Genomic DNA, 20,934 nt, shown 5'->3' with positions numbered 1-20,934 from the left:
GCTCCTCCCGATCCGGCATACACACCCGAGTGGCCTCCGTTGCAGCGCCAATGCGGAAAGAATGCCCGCCAAACACTGCGCCGTCCACCCCCAAAGCAGCCAACCCCCGGCGAAAACCCGGACAAATTGAAAATGGGAAAGGAAGCTCCCATCCTCGTGTACCATGAGCGGGCCAGCCAGCAACTGCCGCACCTCGTGGAACTCCCCGAACACCCTGACCAGACAGGTGGCCAATCCCGAGACCACTGCCAGCGGGACCCACTTGCCCTTGCCGAAGATGTCAGTCTTTGATGGATGAATCTTGAAGGACACCAGGTCCTGACCCCTCCGGACATCCGCAAATAGGATCCTCCCCACCGGCCGACCTGCTCGGACTCACCAATTCCCCAATCCTCATGGCCCCAAAGAAGGCAAAATGAAAGGTGAGGTGAAAAGCCACACCTTGTTGTTCGAGTAGCATACCTCTGGGAGCACCTGGCACAAGTGTGCCAATAGGGCCATCGAAAATAGCCTCCTTGGATCCGCAGTAAACCGACCCCTGTGCAGGCCCTTCACCACCTGCCACACCAGAATCTCCGTGGTGACATCCTCCCAAATCTGGTGCATAAACAGAAAACTCATCCCAGGCAAGCGCGAGGACACCGCCGAGGGTGACATACCCGCCGAAACCCCAATGCTCCAACAGTCGCAACAGACCCTGTAACGAGCGGGCGAACCTGCAAGATACCCACCTCTGACTCCAGCGCCTGCTATTCCACCCATTCCTTGGAGTACCCGGCCTAAGAGGAACTGGACCTACCCGACACATTGAGACACAGGCACTGGAGCACTAGGCGCTGGAGCAGGCACATTACCGGAAGAGAAGAGGCCGAAAGCTGGTTAATCCCCTGGACAATCCCCAGGTTGTCACAGTAAAAACGTCCCGACTGTCCTGTAGCTCCCGACCCCACAATTCCAATGCCACCACAATGGGAAAAAAGCTCCAGGAAGGTAAGATTCTTGGTCAAGCCGGAGACGGACCACGCCGCCAGCCATGTGTCAGCACACCAGCGCGATCCTAATATCGCCCGAAACCAGACAGAGCCAGCAGCGTCCGTATAGCGGTGCAAGTCCTAACTGGACACCTCTGGCGCCTGCCAAGATGACCTCCCATTATACTCGGTCAGGAAGGAATCCCAGACCTACAGGTTGGATCCAACATTCAACATCCAGGACACCCACAGGCCAACAGGCCCAGCAACAGGAGGAGACAGAGAAACTTGTTGCTGGCCAGGCTCCTAAGTGGCACTGAGGTCAGTTCCAATTGTCACCACCCACTTCCTCTCATACAACACTCCCCCAACATAAACACAGCCCATCCTGTTTCATCCATTCCCACACTCATACATGTGCCCTTGTCCGCTAAGCTGCACACGCTCCCTGGGGCCTTGATCTATACACTAAAACTGCTTCATTAAACTAAAGTTGTTTTGGTGACTATTGGTTCCCTTAGCCACAGCTTGGTGCCATTAGACCTCTACTTAAATTATACATAGCATCCTTGTCTGGATGAGATAACTGAATAAATGGAGAACTTAGGCAAATGTGCCCCTCCCCTCTTTTCCTCCACTCTGTGTGTGGCGTGGTTGTGAATAATTTACAGATCGGGACCCTGAAATTGGCCCCTAGCCTCTTCTCCAACCCATGTGTAATGGTGTAGAGGGAACCTACTTTCCTTAACCTGCACTAATTATGCACACATTATTATTGCAAAAACTGTTTTTTTTTTATAATAAGCATATATATATATATATATATATATATATATATATATATATATATATATATATATATATATATGTTACATCAAATTAAAGCCCTTTCTGTCCTTTAAAAAAACGGTATATAATATGTGTCTGTGCAATAAATAAGTAAAATGCAAATTGCAGTTGAACGCATACAACTATGCAAAAAATGCTGTTGTCATTAAGTGCAAGACAAGCTGCTGAAGCTCTGTCCTCAAGGGGTTAAGGAGTTAAAGAAGAACACAGTCTGATGTTGTACAACCAGTTTCCTATGTGCCGTTTCTCTTTGCACTTCTGAATGTTAAGCAGATTAGATGAACATAATAGCACTTATGTTTCAGGAAGCTTATGTCTAACTTACTGTTGAACAAGTGGAACCTCCTATCTGATAGAAAGGGGAGTTACATGGGCTGTACTTTGTGCTGTATAAGTAACATGACACTGTATTCAACAGCCAGTGTTTGAAACGCACAGTATTCAGAAAACATGGAGCTCAGCACAGTCCTGTTTCTTGTTTTGGTCCTGTTGGGCTACCTTTGGTGGAAGGTGACTCGCCCAAAGTCCTTCCCTCCAGGTCCCCTGGCTCTGCCCATCGTAGGGAACTTACTGCAGCTGGATTTTTCCAATTTCCTCAAAAGTTTAAAGGAGGTGGGTTTTGATTGTTTAATCAGAATGTAAGTGGTGTGTACGTACATGAGTTAGTGCAAACCTATAATGGTAAGTAAAATATTTTGAAAGCTAATATGGATACAAAGAAATTGCACTGCAGTCTGTATATTTTTGTGTGACAATACAGACTAGCTGACAACCTGTTTTCCCTATTAATACATTATTATTATTATTTATTATTATTTAAATAGCGCCATCAGATTCTGTAGCGCTGTACAATTATAAAGTTGATGTGTCGAAAATGCAAAACATAATACTAATAATTCTCACTTTCACTTTCCTTATTTGCTGCAACATCTGTAGAGATAATTTCGTGAGGAGCTGAAACAGTTCAGCAAATCAGCATGAATAGTATATCTCAATGTATCCATCCTGCTAAAATATTTTATAAACAAATAAATATAATTTAAAGAAGAACTGTCACTTCCATAGATGTGACAGTTCCTTCACCCCAGTATACACCATTTCAGGATTTACTGGGATGAATAATGCAGAAGAAGAAAGTAAAAAAATGTACATCTAAATTCTGTATGCTCGCATGTGCGCTCAGAATTTTCTCCAGCAGCTCTATATGTGATGTGCAAACAAAGCAATTAGCTAATTAACAGACTTTGCCAAGCTTTAGCTGGTATAGGATGTAAGTAAATATATAAAAGGAAGAAATAGAATAAAAAAAAAATGAACACAAACAATAGTTAACTTTTAGTTAACAATTTAGTTGTGCTAAAATTTAGAAAGTGACATTTCTCTTAAATTTCAGCCCAGCAGGGGGCCGTAGTCCATCTTTCATGATAAGACATTAATGCAACTGCCAGCAAATAGTACCCATTAGGGGTCTGTTCACCAAACACTAATTTTGTTACAGCAGAATCTATCACTTTAATTCAGATTATTTATATTTAAAGGAACACTTCAGGGGGCGTGGCTTGCCTGGAGATGGTGTAGGATGCACACTGCAGTAGTTCCATGGCCCTAGCTCACTAAAGCCTTTAAAATTGTGATTCCTACCCTAACATTGGAGAAAACAAGAATCCAGTTGACGCCTGGACCCTCACACGTGGGTTCCCAGAGACACACATTGGGTCCCATGGATGGGTTTCTATTGACCCAATGTGACTTCATGATGGCCACTGACATAATTAAGACTGCCCGCACCCCGGAATTTGGGAGTTGAGGTCCTGGGGGGAGATGGCATGGGCAATATTTCACATGTTTGAAGTACTGTTGATGCTGTAATGCCTGCTCATGACCGCACAGGCTTTCCCCATTGATTGGCTATATCTACTTATGCTACTGCCGTGTGCCTCAGTTGAGTGGACTGGATGCGTATAGAGCTCATACCTTGTCGTTTATAATCAAATTACTGCTGGGCTACCTAGCCTCCCACACAACGGACTTCCACTGTAAATAGGATTGAGACTCAGACTAGTGAACCGGTCATTCTGGACCTTCCCGCTGCCGCAAGGTCCCACCAGGTACTGTATCATTGTTGCTTCTTGTACATACTTTCTAGTACACCTTACCTCCCTGGTCTTTCCCTTCCTTTTATTTTCTCTTCTACCCTCCCTCCCTCCGTCCCATTTTTTTTTCACTATACATCATGATGTCTGGCTTCTAAACAGCCTTGATGAAATTCTGAAATAATAACATCGGGGGTCTTAATACAGACTCTATGGTACATGGACATGTTTTCCTGGCCAAGACAATTACCAAGCTGGGAAAATTTAGGGAAGGCATTTTGATGTTGGCTGGGGATTTTAACCTTGTGGCCTTACGGAGACTGGGTTTGGTGGATTGCTTGTAGGTGGCACACCCCGATGATAGAGATTACACCTTTTTCTCTGTGGTTCATAGGAACTATAGCCGCATGTATTATATACTAGTCAACCAGGAGTATCTGCTGCTCCTAGGCTCCTTTGTGGCTCTGATCCCTCCTCAGTCTCTGTCCAAATGAAGTTTTCATTAATTAAACTCAAGAAATGCCAGTGGAAACTAAATGAAAATATGCTGCTGAAGGTAACATATGTAGAGCTGGTGAAACAAGAAGTTACCCAATACTTTGAAACAAATACCTCAAATGACACACCCCTTATCTGGGAAGCGCATAAATGCATGATCAGAGGCCACTATAGCTCAGTTTGCACACAATGCAAGAAAGACCAGGCAAGAAACAGCAGACTTAGTCAACCAAATTGCAGACCTGAAACTGGCACACAAACAAACACTAGCAGAAAAAAAAATTTACTCTGACGGAGGCACAAAGGAAATTCAGGATTCTCCTTTCCCTCTAAACCCTCTGAAAGTCCTCTAGGTTCTTCTATGAACACTAATAAATGTGGGAGACCTTTGGCTAGGAGGCTACAGCAGTAAAGGAAACACCACCACATACATACGATTAAGCCCAGAGGCCAGAGGAAAACTAGATACCTGTAGCGTTACTCACCTTTCCCAGGGGCCGGCCGCGGTCCTCTCTTCAAGCCGCGCGCGGTCCTGCGGCTGCACGAGCCGCGCGCGGCTCATCCGACGCTTCAGGCAGGAAGGCGGGCAGTGACCGCGAGATGCGGTCACATGTCCCGCCTGAATCTAAGAGCGCGCCGCGAGTCTCGGGCGCGCTCTTAAAGAGACAGTGGGAGCCTAAATTGCCAAAAGGCTCCCATTGGCCCCTGTCATCCCACACACCCCATACACTTACCTTTTGGGGGTGTGGAAGTGACAGGAGCCAATCACATTAGTTTTGAACCTATTTATACTTACCCTTTTCCCTTAGTTCCTTGCCCTATCGTGGTTTCTGCTACAGTTCCCTTTAGTGCTTGTTGTGTTCAGTTGTGTTTCTCCGTATTTGACCTTGGCTTTGTATTCTGACTTCGTTTTCGCTTTATCCTTATCTGTACTGTTTGCCGGCTTGCTGATTCCTGTGTACCAGACCCCGGCTAGTTCTCGTTTACGCTGTCTCTTTGTGCCCTTGACCTCGGATCGTTCCTGACTCTGTACTTCTCCTATTACGTCGAGTCCGGCCACTCTAAGGTCCGGTAGACGTATCTCTCCTCTGTGCTGTCTTCTGTTTGGCTGGATCCTGCGTGTAGGGGTATATACTCGTTACAATACCCAGATGAAATACTTCAGGCTTTCCAAACCTTCTATGCACAAATATGCACTCTATGTTTAGGTGGTACACCCTTTCTTAAACCATAGTGCAAGTGCAACGCGTAATTGAAAACAGTGACTTACCCCTCAAATAAGCAATAATGTTGGGATATATATAAAAATAAAAAAAAGACAAGAAAAAAAATATAATGTGATACTGTAAAAAACATGTAAATGGGGCGGGGCCTGACCATCATGGTGGAAAGACAAGTCCTAAGCAAGCTTCTCCACTATTCTGAGAAATGAGCATTTTCTAGGCTATTATGGCCGTGTTTAGAAAAAAAACCCTGCATTATCAGACCCTCACCTTGCGATAGTCTGCCATGCAACCAGAGCCTTGATTGATCATGCACCTAGTGCGCACCGGGTGGGAAAGGTGGCTGATCTCCATGTCAGGAAGTGCCCAAGAGCCCTCAAGAGCAAGCAAATGCCCCATTACCTCCCCCCCATTGACCGATGGGGTTATCGTGGTCCACTTCTGGGAGGCAATCCGGTCCAGGAAGCAACACAGGGGAGAGCTGGAGGAGCGGATGAAGCAAGCAGAGACTCCATCATCAAGATACACGCTGCCAGTTCCCACAGCTTCAGCTCAGAACACTTTGATATTTCAGCAAGGCTAGACAGCATTTTTGAAGATTTCTGATGAAAGCTGGAATGAAGGATGCACCAGTACGACCCGCCACAAGGAAGTCCCAACTAACCCAGCGTGCCATCCCTTTGTCCACATCGGGAGCCCACAGTTCAAGTGGTGGACATGACCCCAAAATGGCGGCGATGCAGGCTCAATCCTGAAGAAGCCTACCAGGCGAAATGCGTTAAGTGGACTTTTATTTCATATTTGTATGATTTTTTTATATGTTGGTCTAATATTAAAGTACTACTTTTTATAGCTTACTTTTATACTTACCATTAGTGATGTACCGAACTGTCCGCCGGCGAACAGTTCCCGGCGAAATTAGCGTGTTCGCGTTCGCCACGGCGGGCGGACACATGCGCAGTTCGATCCGCCCCCTATTCGTCATCATTGGGCAAACTTTGACCCTGTGCCTCTCGGTCAGCAGACACATTCCAGCCAATCAGCAGCACTCCCTCCCTTCCACACCCTCCAACCTCCCTCCCAGCATCCATTTTCGATTAATTCGGAAGATGCATGCTTAGTGAGAGGAGGGAAAGTTTAGCTGCTGCTGATTAGATAGGGAAATTGATAGCTAGGCTAGGGTATTCAGTGTCAACTACAATCCTGAAGGACTCATCTGATCTCTGCTGTAAGGACAGCACCCCAAAAAGCGCTTTTTAGGGCTATAACATCAGGCTGCTTTTTTTTTTTTTTTTTTTCCTGTGTAATGTAATTGCAGGTGCCTGCCTGCCAGCTTCTGTGTGAGGTTCACATTGGATACTGTGCCTACTTGCCCAGTGCCACCACTCATATCTGTTTTAACAATAGGTTAAGCTTTACATTTAAAATAAATATTTTTTTTTCACTGTAATAGAAGAGCAGTTGCCTGCCTGCCAGCTTCTGTGTGAGGTTCACATTGGATACTGTGCCCACTTGCCCAGTGCCACCACTCATATCTGTTTTAACAATTGGTTAAGCTTTAGATTTAAAATAAATATTTTTTTTCACTGTAATAGAAGAGCAGTTGCCTGCCTGCCTGCCAGCTTCTGTGTCAGGTTGGATGCCTTGCCCATTTGCACAGTCAGTGCCACCACTCATATCTGTTTTAACAATTGGTTAAGCTTTAGATTTTAAATAAATAATTTTTTTCACTGTAATAGAAGAGCAGTTGCCTGCCTGCCAGCTTCTGTGTGAGGTTCACATTGGATACTGTGCCTACTTGCCCAGTGCCACCACTCATATCTGTTTTAACAATTGGTTAAGCTTTACATTTAAAATAAATATTTTTTTTTCACTGTAATAGAAGAGCAGTTGCCTTCCTGCCAGCTTCTGTGTGAGGTTCACATTGGATACTGTGCCTACTTGCCCAGTGCCACCACTCATATCTGTTTTAACAATTGGTTAAGCTTTACATTTAAAATAAATATTTTTTTTTCACTGTAATAGAAGAGCAGTTAGTTGTCTGCAAGCGTCTGGGTGTCAGGCCTACTTCAGCGTGTGCTCTGCAGACCTGTGCCAGCATGCTTTGACAGTTGCCACTCATATCTGGTGTCTCTATAGCGTGCTTTTACAACCAAAATTTAGTTTCCACTGTAATAGAAGAGCAGTTGCCTGCCTGTCAGCTTCTGTGTGAGGTTCACATTGGATACTGTGCCTACTTGCCCAGTGCCACCACTCATATCTGTTTTAACAATTGGTTAAGCTTTACATTTAAAATAAATATTTTTTTTTCACTGTAATAGAAGAGCAGTTGCCTGCCTGCCAGCTTCTGTGTGAGGTTCACATTGGATACTGTGCCTACTTGCCCAGTGCCACCACTCATATCTGTTTTAACAATTGGTTAAGCTTTACATTTAAAATAAATATTTTTTTTTCACTGTAATAGAAGAGCAGTTGCCTGCCTGCCAGCTTCTGTGTGAGGTTCACATTGGATACTGTGCCTACTTGCCCAGTGCCACCACTCATATCTGTTTTAACAATTGGTTAAGCTTTACATTTAAAATAAATATTTTTTTTCACTGTAATAGAAGAGCAGTTGCCTGCCTGCCAGCTTCTGTGTGAGGTTCACATTGGATACTGTGCCTACTAGCCCAGTGCCACCACTCATATCTGTTTTAACAATTGGTTAAGCTTTACATTTAAAATATTTTTTTTTTCACTGTAATAGAAGAGCAGTTGCCTGCCTGCCATCTTCTGTGTGAGGTTCACATTGGATACTGTGCCTACTTGCCCAGTGCCACCACTCATATCTGTTTTAACAATTGGTTAAGCTTTACATTTAAAATAAATATTTTTTTTTCACTGTAATAGAAGAGCAGTTAGTTGTCTGCAAGCGTCTGGGTGTCAGGCCTACTTCAGCGTGTGCTCTGCAGACCTGTGCCAGCGTGCTTTGACAGTTGCCAATCATATCTGGTGTCTCTTTAGCGTGCTTTTACAAAGAAAAAAGGTTTCCAGTGTAAGCTAATAGCAGACAGTCAGTGTCCTTCAAGCGGCTCTGTCAGGCCTTCCTTCAGCGTGTGCCCTGCACAACCCTGCCAGCGTACTTTGACAGTTGCCACTCATATCTGGTGTCTCTATAGCGTGCTTTTACAACCAAAATTTTGTTTCCACTGTAATAGAAGAGCAGTTGCCTGCCTGCCAGCTTCTGTGTGAGGTTCACATTGGATACTGTGCCTACTTGCCCAGTGCCACCACTCATATCTGTTTTAACAATTGGTTAAGCTTTACATTTAAAATAAATAATTTGTTTTCACTGTAATAGAAGAGCAGTTGCCTGCCTGCCAGCTTCTGTGTCAGGTTGGATGCCTTGCCCATTTGCACAGTCAGTGCCACCACTCATATCTGTTTTAACAATAGCTTAAGCTTTAGATTTTAAAGAAATAATTTTTTTTCACTGTAATAGAAGATCAGTTAGTTGTCTGCAAGCGTCTGGGTGTCAGGCCTACTTCAGCGTGTGCTCTGTAGACCTGTTCCAGCGTGCTTTGACAGTTGCCAATCATATTTGGTGTCTCTATAGCGTGCTTTTAAAACCAAAATTTGTTTTTCACTGTTATAGATTGAATAGCAGTTACTTGTCTTCAAGCGGGTGTCTCAGGCCTACAGTGTGTGCTCTGCAGAACTGTTCCAGTGCACATTGCCAATCATATCTGGTGTCTCTATAGCGTGCTTTTAAAACCAAAATTTGTTTTTCACTGTTATAGATTGAATAGCAGTTACTTGTCTTCAAGCGGGTGTCTCAGGCCTACAGTGTGTGCTCTGCAGAACTGTTCCAGTGCACATTGCCAATCATATCTGGTGTCTCTATAGCGTGCTTTTAAAACCAAAATTTGTTTTTCACTGTTATAGATTGAATAGCAGTTACTTGTCTTCAAGCGGGTGTCTCAGGCCTACAGTGTGTGCTCTGCAGAACTGTTACAGTTCACATTGCCAATCATATCTGGTCTCACAGTAGCTTGCACGCATAGTACCACTAATCCCCAAAAAAATGACAGGCAGAGGCAGGCCACCCCGCAGGGGCCGTCGTGGTCGTGGTGCTGTGATTCCCTTTTGCCCTAGAATAATGCCCAGTTTTCAGAAGCCACGTACCCTGAACTTGAAAAGTTCTGAGGACTTAGTTGACTGGCTAACACAGGACACCCAATCTTGTACAGCCTCCGCTCGGAACCTTGACGCACCATCCTCCTCCAGCTTAGCTTCAGGCACCTCTCAAGATAGCACTCACCCGCCTGCCGCCACCACCAAAACTAGCACCACGTCCGCTTTACTTGGTATGTCAGAGGAGTTATTCACACACCCGTTTGAAGAAATGAGTGATGCGCAACCATTATTGCTAGAGGATGTAGATAACAGGGATATGTCTCAGGCAGGCAGCATTAAACACATGGAGGTACGGTGTGATGATGATGATGTTGTACCCGCTGCTGCTTCCTTTTCTGAGTTGTCAGATACAAGCGAAGCGGTTGATGATGACGATGCATCCATGGATGTCACGTGGGTGCCCGCTCGGCAAGAAGAAGAACAGGGCGAAAGTTCAGATGGGGAGACAGAGAGGAGGAGACGAGTTGGAAGCAGGGGGGGTCGTCGCAAGGAGCTAGTGGCACAGTCAGACAGCATGCATCGGCACCCGGGGTCAGCCCGACAGCACGCCAATCAACGCATGCTGTGTCCACCACCAGAATGCCGTCATTGCAGAGCTCAGCAGTGTGGCATTTTTTTTGTGTGTCTGCCTCTGACAACAGCGATGCCATTTGCAACCTGTGCCAAAGGAAACTGAGTCGTGGGAGGTCCAACACCCACCTAGGTACAACTGCTTTGCGTAGGCACATGATCTCATATCACAAACGCCTATGGGATCAACACATGAGTACAAGCAGCACGCCTACTCTAAGCCGCCATCCTCCTCCTGGTCCAGCATCTTCAGCCACATCAACCACTGCTGTCCTTCTTGCCCCCTCTCAACCATACGCCACTCCGTCTCCCGCCTTGAGCAGTTCCCGCTCATCTGCCCACAGTCATGTGTCTGTCAAAGACATGTTTGAGCGTAAGAAGCCAATGTCACCAAGTCACCCCCTTGCCCAGCGTCTGACAGCTGGCTTGTCCGAACTATTAGCCCGCCAGCTTTTACCATACAATGGTTGAGTCTGAGGCGTTCAAAAAATGTGTAGCTATTGGGACACCGCAGTGGAAGGTACCCGGCCGGAATTTCTTTTCACAAAAGGCAATCCCCAACTTGTACTCGATTGTGCAAAAGGAAGTCATGGCATGTCTGGCACACAGTGTTGGGGCAAGGGTCCATCTGACCACTGATACCTGGTCTGCAAAGCATGGTCAGGGCAGGTATATCACCTACACTGCGCATTGGGTAAACCTGCTGACGGCTGACAAGCAAGGAATGCATGGCATTGCAGAGGAGTTGGTGACACCGCCACGAATTGCAGGCAGTCCTGCTGCCACCTCCTCTACTCCTCCTACTCCATCCTCTTCCATAACCTCCTCGGCTGAGTCCTCTTGTGCCGCTGCTTCTTGCTCCACATCAACGGCACCCCCCCAGCTCCCCAGGTACTATTCCACATCCCGGATACGGCAGTGTCACGCCGTCTTGGGTTTGACTTGCTTGAAAGCAGAGAGTCACACCGGACAAGCACTCCTGTCCGCCCTGAACGCACAGGTGGAAAAGTGGCTGACTCCGCAGCAACTGGATATCGGCAAAGTGGTGTGTGACAACGGAAAAAATTTGATAGCGGCATTGAAGTTGGGCAAGTTGACACATGTGCCGTGCATGGCACATGTGTGTAATCTGATCGTACAACGCTTTGTGCATAAGTACACAGGCTTACAGGATGTCCTGAAGCAGGCCAGGAAGGTGTGTGGCCATTTCAGGCGTTCCTACACGGCCATGGCTCACTTTGCCGATATCCAGCGGCGAAACAACATGCCAGTGAGGCGCTTGATTTGCGACAGCCCTACACGTTGGAATTCAACACTCCTAATGTTCGACCGCCTGCTCCAACAAGAAAAAGCTGTTAATGAATATTTGTATGACCGGGGTGCTAGGACAGCCTCTGGGGAGCTGGGAATTTTTTTGCCACGTTACTGGACGCTCATGCGCAATGCCTGTAGGCTCATGCGTCCTTTTGAGGAGGTGACAAACCTAGTCAGTCGCAACGAAGGCACCATCAGCGACATCATACCATTTGTTTTCTTCATGGAGCGTGCCCTGCGAAGAGTGCTGGATCAGGCTGTAGATGAGCGTGAAGAGGAAGAGTTGTGGTCACCATCACCACCAGAAACAGCCTTATCAGCATCGCTTGCTGGACCTGCGGCAACGCTGGAAGAGGATTGTGAGGAAGAGGAGTCAGAGGAGGATTGTAGCTTTGAGGAGGAGGAGGAGGAGCAAGACCAAACACAACAGGCATCCCAGGGTGCTCGTTGTCACCTATCTGGTAACCGTGGTGTTGTACGTGGCTGGGGGGAAGAACATACCTTCAATGACATCAGTGAGGAGGAGGAACGGGAAATGAGTAGCTTGGCATCCAACCTTGTGCAAATGGGGTCTTTCATGCTGTCCTGCCTGTTGAGGGACCCTCGTATAAAAAGGCTGAAGGAGAACGACCTGTACTGGGTGTCCACGCTACTAGACCCCCGGTATAAGCAGAAAGTGGCGGAAATGTTACCGAATTACAACAAGTCGGAAAGGATGCAGCATTTGCAAAATAAATTAAAAAGTATGCTTTACACAGCGTATAAGGGTGATGTCACAGCACAACGGGAATCTAACAAGGGGAGAGGTGGAAGTCATCCTCCTCCTCCTCCTCCCACGACCACGCCGGCAAGGACAGGACGCTTTAAAGACGTGTTGTTGATGGAGGACATGCGGACCTTTTTAAGTCCTATGCATCGCCACAGCCCTTCGGGATCCACCCTCAGAGAGCGACTCGACCGACAGGTAGCAGACTACCTCGCCTTAACTGCAGATATCGACACTCTGAGGAGCGATGAACCCCTTGACTACTGGGTGTGCAGGCTTGACCTGTGGCCTGAGCTATCCCAATTTTCGATAGAACTTCTGGCCTGCCCCGCTTCAAGTGTCCTGTCAGAAAGGACCTTCAGTGCAGCAGGAGGTATTGTCACTGAGAAGAGAAGTCACCTAGGTCAAAAAAGTCTAGATTACCTCACCTTTATTAAGATGAATGAGGGATGGATCCTGAAGGGACTGACACTGGGCGATACATTCGCTTAAAAAAGGCCTGATGAGATGAGCTGCCTTGGGCTAAAAATGGTCCACACGCTGCTGTATTTTAGCTCTGAATGACGTTTGACTTGCGTGACTTATCCGCCACCAACTAGGGTTCAAGCCGCCATGTTTTAGGGCACTTTCTGCCTGTGAAACAAACATCAATTTTTCTGGCCGCTGCTACAGCAGCGGCTGCAACAATAACAAATTTTTCAGGCATGTGTACATGCCTAATTTTTAGGCCCACTGGTGCAGCACTGTGGCTTCAAAAACCAAACCAAAAATTAAAATCCTCCAAGATGGCACCAATATACCAGTGGTCTAAGCATCTTCCCACCTTGGCCTAAAAAGGGGAGGTGATTCAACAATTAAAAATCTCTGCCATTTACACGTCCACTGATAGGAGACGCGGAAGGTATTAAACTGATATGAACAATACTCCACTCCTATCAGTAGGTCCGTCCCATTGTGATTTATGCCCCCCACCCACCGCGCAGGGATGGGGGCCGGGGGGGAGGAAAGTAGGCCCCCCCATTGTGATTTATGCCCCCACCCACCGCGCAGGGGTGGGGGCCGAGGGGGGGAGGACAGTAGGTCACCCCATTGTGATTTATGGCCCCCACCCACCGCGCAGGGGTTGGGGAGGACAGTAGCTCCCCCCAGTGTGTATCATGGGCTTTGAGGACAGGTGTCAATCCATACCTGCCAAGTGACCCTATGTAGGGGGAACAGTCTCTATTCTGCTCTGTGTCAGTGTGTATCATGGTCTCTGTGGACGGGGAACAGTCTCTATTCTGCTCTGTGTCAGTGTGTATCATGGTCTCTGTGGACAGGGAACAGTCCCTATTCTGCTCTGTGTCAGTGTGTATCATGGTCTCTGTGGACGGGGAACAGTCTCTATTCTGCTCTGTGTCAGTGTGTATCATGGACTCTGTGGACAGGGAACAGTCCCTATTCTGCTCTGTGTCAGTGTGTATCAGGGGTTTTGAGGACAGGTGTCAATCCATATCTGCCAAGTGACCCTATGTAAGGGTAACAGTCCCTATTCTGCTCTGTGTCAGTGTGTATCATGGTCTCTGTGGACAGGGAACAGTCTCTATTCTGCTCTGTGTCAGTGTGTATCAGGGGTTTTGAGGACAGGTGTCAATCCATATCTGCCAAGTGACCCTATGTAGGGGGAACAGCCCCTATTCTGCTCTGTGTCAGTGTGTATGAGGGGTTTTGAGGACAGGTGTCAATCCATATCTGCCAAGTGACCCTATGTAGGGGTAACAGTCCCTATTCTGCTCTGTGTCAGTGTGTATCATGGTCTCTGTGGACAGGGAACAGTCTCTATTCTGCTCTGTGTCAGTGTGTATCAGGGGTTTTGAGGACAGGTGTCAATCCATATCTGCCTGCCAAGTGACCCTATGTAGGGGGAACAGTCCCTATTCTGCTCTGTGTCAGTGTGTATCAGGGGTTTTGAGGACAGGTGTCAATCCATATCTGCCAAGTGACCCTATGTAGGGGGAACAGTCTGTATTCTGCTCTGTGTCAGTGTGTATCATGGTCTCTGTGGACGGTGAACAGTCTCTATTCTGCTCTGTGTCAGTGTGTATCAGGGGTTTTGAGGACAGGTGTCAATCCATATCTGCCAAGTGACCCTATGTAGGGGGAACAGTCCCTATTCTGCTCTGTGTCAGTGTGTATCAGGGGTTTTGAGGACAGGTGTCAATCCATATCTGCCAAGTGACCCTATGTAGGGGTAACAGTCCCTATTCTGCTCTGTGTCAGTGTGTATCATGGTCTCTGTGGACAGGGAACAGTCTCTATTCTGCTCTGTGTCAGTGTGTATCAGGGGTTTTGAGGACAGGTGTCAATCCATATCTGCCAAGTGACCCTATGTAGGGGGAACAGTCCCTATTCTGCTCTGTGTCAGTGTGTATCAGGGGTTTTGAGGACAGGTGTCAATCCATATCTGCCAAGTGACCCTATGTAGGGGGAACAGTCTCTATTCTGCTCTGTGTCAATGTGTATCAGCGCTGGGCTTTGAGGACAGGTGTCAATGTTAGGTGATTTCTGCCCTTTATGGATTAAAAGCAGACTCTGCATCAACTGTGCAATTTTCCATGGGAGTTTTGCCATGGATCCCCCTCTGGCATGCCACAGTCCAGGTGTTAGTCCCCTTGAAACAACTTTTCCATCACTATTGTGGCCAGAAAGAGTCCCTGTTGTTTTTAAAATTCGCCTGCCCATTGAAGTCAATGGCGGTTCGCGCGGTTCGCCGGTTCGCGAACATTTGCGGAAGTTCGCTTTCGCCGTTCGCGAACCGAAAATTCCGGGTTCGCGACAACACTACTTACCATTTTATTTACCTCCTGGATCCTGCATATCCTTGGTGGGGATTATACCACCCAAGCTGTTTACACTAGAGCAGGCTTTATGCTCTAGTAATTGTAAGTACATTACTATTTATTCCTTTTCAACTATCAGTACTTACTTCACCATTTGCTGCAATATTCTTTTTTTTCCATATTAACTGCGCATATTGCATTTTGGAAATATCTGGATCCACCACAACCACATATCCTAAGACGGGGATTGTACCGTCCAAGCGTATCACAGCCGAGCTCTGTTATAGCTCATCCAAATGTGAGTGGACTGTGCAAAGTTATATTCACTTTCTATTGGATTAATTTACTGTATTGCACTATTATTTCTTTGTCTTTTTTTTTTAGGTTATTCTCCACTCTGGATATATTTGCAAATGATGTGTACGTATATTTTTGTATATATTAACCTCTAGGCGCGGTATACACCCTTTTGTTCTTTTCCTCAATCCAGTGCCTCAGCGTTGGTCGACATGGGAGATGGAGCCATTGCAGACCTTACCAAGATCACACAGAGTGTCTGAGGTGCGGCTGGGAACCCAGATCCTCTCAATCTACTAGACCCACTTGTTTCCATATGGGCTTGGGGGCCCGAAGAATGCTCCTATGTTGCAGGACTGTGTTCGACCCATAGAGGGTGTCGGGTGAAACAGTCTCTCTGATGATTTCCTGATCAACCCCTGATCACTAACGTGGTGCAAGTTGGTATAAGCATGTTATACTCCTCTTTTTCCCTACTGTGACTTGCCTTACATTCTTCTCTCTTCTCATACTACTCACTTGGGAGCCTTCCAGGGTTCACTCTGTAGTTAAACTACTAGAAATTATCTTGTTTTCACTATAAAAAATGTGCTCATTTCATGACATATTGGGCTCCGATCTCAAGCCTGTTCGTCCTCATTATGTTAAACATCTAATGTCATTGTTAATCTTTGTAAGTAATCCTGCACATCAAAAATTAAGAATGATAAAAAAACAACATATAAACACACTGTGACATTTTAGGTATAGGCTAAACTCTGCTACCTCTGTGCCTTTAAGGTGGCATACACAACCTTTCTTCAATGGGTATTGTGTCAGCAACTCCAAGTGGAATACATGTAAGTTAAAACATTAGATAAACATTTTTAGGTGTAGTATTTAGGAATCACCTCTTGTCCCAGGACCATGGCCCATGTATTAGACCTTGGTTCAGGACTGTGGAAAGGCTTTGTTCATGCCTGTTCCTTTATGTGATTTGGTATATGGGGCTTATTGAACATTCTAAATGGTCGGCTGGGTGGTCGCTGTTCATATGGACAAACATGAGGTGGTGGCTATCTTGTTCCAACAAACACATACAGCAGTGTTTGGTCATCGAGTGCATGGAACTATAATCAGACACTCGATGACGTGAACACCGCTGGGACTTCCATCTCTTCGTACATTTGGATGCATTGAGAAGAGTGGCGTTCAATGGAAACACACTCCCGAACAAGAGACACAGACTAAGTGTACATACAAACTGGTTGCATTCATATTTCTGTTGTATTGTGAACTCCCGAAACAGACCGACCGCACAGCCTGATTTCATGGAACTCAACTTAACTTATGACCTCCATGGAAATCCCTAACCCCTGAACCGATCTGGGTGATTTTTGGATATGTTGGTCCCCCAGATCGGGGCTATCAGGGGATGTGACTTTTGTGGGGTTTCTATGTGTTTTGGGGGTGCTTTTGGGAGGTTGTCAAATGTGTGTTTTCTGTGCCTGGAGATAATTAAGTTTAGTTTATCTATTATCTAAATATTGAGTGCATATTAGTACATATTTTGGTTTCTGGTGGGTTGTTTGCAGTGCCCACAAACAGTGGTGTACACACAATCCATGGGACCATGGTACAAAACTGATCTGTGGGCTCCCCCCCCTATTCCTCCCACTACCCCCCCAACAGACACACACACACACACATACATAGAGACACACACACAGAGACACATACAGACAGATACAGACACACACACATACATACAAACAAACAGGCACACATATATACATACAGACAGACACACACATACAGACCGACACACACAGACCCTTACATACAGACAGGCAGACACATACAGACAGACACACACACACACACACACAAGACACACATACATACAAAGACACATACATACAAACAGACTGGCGCATACAGACAGGCAGACACATACAGACAGACATACATAGATACATACAGACAGGCACACATACAGACACATACATACAGACATACACATACAGATACATACATACACATGCATACAGACAGACACACACACACACAAGACGCACATACATACAAAAACAGACACGCACACTTACACACACAGAGATATACAGACACACACACACACACATACATACAGACACAGACACACATACATACAAAGACATACATACAAACAGGCACACATACATACAGGCACACACACACACACACAGACACACACACATACGTACACACACACAGAGACAGACACACATACAGACACACATACATACAAACAGGCACACATACATACAGACACACTCATACATACAGACAGGCACACATACATACAAACACAAAATGTTTAAGTCACCCTCCTGTTTCCTACCTTTTAGGTGCAGGAGGGTGACTTTCCCTGGGGTCCAGTGGTGGCTCAGGTGGATGGGAGTCAGAGTTCCCACTCTGACTCCCTCTGCTTCCTCCCGCGCGGCTCTCAGTGTTAGCTGGGAGGAGTGACGTGCAGTCACTTCCTTCCAGCGTGTGATGTAATGGCAGGGGGCCCGGTCGCGCTGTTAAAGCGCCCAACGCTGACCGGGCCCCATATCCATATCCATCGGGTGGCCCTGACAGCATGGGCCACCCGATGGACCCCTTGCAGCCCCGGCGGTTTGCGGCGCAGGCCGGGGCCGCAAAAGATGATGGCAGGTACCCAGTCACAGAGGTCCGCAAGGCAGCCAGGCCCCCTGGAGTGACGGCCCGTTCGCAGCTGCAACCCCTGCGACCGCAGTATGTACGCCAGTGCCCACAAAGTGTTTAGAGCTGCTGCACTTTAAAATATTTTATCATCATTGTTCCAAACCTTCTTTTCTGACTTGTACAACTTCGCACAATCATGCAAAGTAATCATGCAGCTGCATTGGCGTAGAATCTCTGAGTTCCTAGAGCAGAATGTAGCTCGTAAGCTATCGCCAGACATGGCTGAAGAACTGGGACAGCCTTGGACATTTGAAGAGCTTAATGAAGCCCTAAAACTATTCAAGTCTCATCATACTCCTAGACCACACAAAATATTTTACATACACACTTTTAGGGACATACTTCTAACGAGATTCGTAAAACAGACTAAATTCTATACGATCCGAAAGCCTAATTTCCAATGACTCCTTAGCTGCGACAGTGACTGTAATTCCTCTCAATCTTTCTCCTGAATGCAGACTTAAAACTATTCGCCAAAGCCATGGCATTACACATACATACAGACACACACACACACACACACACACGATGCACATACATATAAACAAACAGACAAGCACACAAACACACACATTCACACACAGAGACATACAGGCAGACACACAGAGGCATACAGACAGACACACACAGACATACAGACAGACACACACATACAGACACACACATACAGACAGACACATATACAAACAGACACACATACATACATACATACATACACAGAGACAGGCACACATACAGACACACATACATACAAAGACATACATACAAACAGGCACACATACATACAGACACACTCATACATACAGACAGACAGGCACACATACACACATACATACAAACACACACACACAAAATGTTTAAGTCACCCTCCTGTTTCCTACCTTTTAGATGCTGGAGGGTGACTTTCCCTGGGGTCCAGTGGTGGCTCAGGTGGATGGGAGTCAGAGTTCCTACTCTGACTCCCTCTGCTTCCTCCTGTGCGACTCTCAGTGTTAGCTGGGAGGAGACATACATCCCGGGTCTTGTCATATCTTGTTTTCTCTGACCAGGTTGGATTTATCCTGAGTAGGAAGGGAGGTGAGAGACAGTATCATCAGAGCACTCAATGTCATCAAGACTGCCCGGTGCTGGGGAGGGAGATTCTTATCCTCTCCACTGATGCTGAAAAAGGCATTCAACCAGGTGGCCACCTCATAGCTACCCTGTAACATATGGGGTCCTGGGTGTTCTCACTTTACACAGCCCTTTTGGCACGCATCTGTGTCAATGGTGCCCTCTCTTTCCCATTCTCTATTAGGAACGGAACCTGACAGGGTTGTCCCCTGGCTCCCCCTGTTTTCCCTCTCTCTAGAGCCATTTCTGGAGGCAGACAGATGGGACAGCCATAAAATGGAGTTCACCATAGGTCGAGGAAAACACTGCATCAGGGCGTATGTCAACAATATGCTCTTCTTTCTGGAGAATACAGTGGTATCCCTACCCAACCTCATAGGTCTTTTTAAAACATTTGGCCAGTTCTCAAACATCAAATTAAATATGAAGATGTCCAAGGCATTGGCCATTACGCTCCCAAAAGAGACAATGGTTCACCTATGCACACAGCTCCTTTTTGCCTGGTGTGATTTTAAACTTGTCACATTGTTAACCAGGGAGCTCACACAACTATATCAACTGCATTTTCTCCCTATCCTATCCACGCTACAATCCAACATGCCCCGTTGGTCAGATCAGTAAATTTCCTGGTTGAGCCGTATAAACGCAGTTAAGATATCTTGCTACGAATTTTGTACTTATTTCAGGCCTTACCAGTAATGATTCCGGGAGCCTTTTTCCAATCCATTTCTGTGGCAATTAGACAATTTGTATGGAACCAACATGTAAGTGGATACGCAGATATCACCTGATTCTTCCCAAACACTCGGGGGAGTGGCACTCCCATCCATCATTAATTATTACCAAGGTACACATTTACAAAGACTAGTTGACTGGTATGTTTGCACACCGATTAAACTTTGGGTGACTATGGAAAACCAACCATCAGAGGACAGAATATGCTTAAAATCTGGTGTTCTATTCGTATTCGCAGCAGCAGACTAGGTCACCTAACCCATTGACTCCCAAATTGCAAAACCCAGGCCAAGCGGATGGCCTACGACCTTCCAACTTGGTAGGATTTCAGGTCTCTGACTGGGCATATTTTTTTTTTTTTACAAATGTTGCTCTGCAATTCAATTTGAGACCTTATCTGACCTGACCCCAGACAGGCAGTTGTCTGGCTCGGAACGTTCCGCTACCAACAAATACAATCTTACTACACATCTGCTAAAGGATGATTACAGTTTCATATAACGCTCTCACACAATTTGAGAGATTCTGTACTGCTAGAGAACACATCTACAAGGGAATCTATGTCCTCTATACCATGCTGCTGACAGGAAGTGATAAAATACCACTGGGATTTATTTCTATATCGGAGAGAGAAGTGGAGGTGACACTGAATGGGACAAAATCTTGATGCTGACTCAAGTGTTCAGTTAGCTCAATGTTCCAGGAATTGAGCTATAAACTATTGACATATTGGTATAGAATGTGTGACGAACTGCCCTTCAGCACTTTGTGGGGATATTT

General features: G+C 46.2%; 1 protein-coding gene across 2 annotated transcripts in view; it reads left to right on the top strand.

The window, feature by feature from the left end:
- The first annotated feature begins 2,248 nt into the window (after positions 1–2,248).
- LOC134578987 (cytochrome P450 2J6-like) overlaps positions 2,249–20,934 on the top strand; it is a 69,528-nt gene continuing 50,842 nt past the window's right edge. For both annotated transcript variants that reach the window (XM_063438113.1, XM_063438112.1), the window contains exon 1: positions 2,249–2,432. In XM_063438113.1, coding sequence (XP_063294183.1) covers positions 2,271–2,432 — 162 coding nt within the window. In that variant the 5' untranslated portion in view covers positions 2,249–2,270. The remainder of the gene's footprint in view (positions 2,433–20,934) is intronic.

This window comes from Pelobates fuscus, chromosome 12 (assembly GCF_036172605.1).
Source record: "Pelobates fuscus isolate aPelFus1 chromosome 12, aPelFus1.pri, whole genome shotgun sequence".
NCBI lineage: Eukaryota > Metazoa > Chordata > Amphibia > Anura > Pelobatidae > Pelobates > Pelobates fuscus.
The sequence above is the reverse complement of the archived record's forward strand: the minus strand, read 5'-3'. Positions and strand labels throughout refer to the sequence as shown.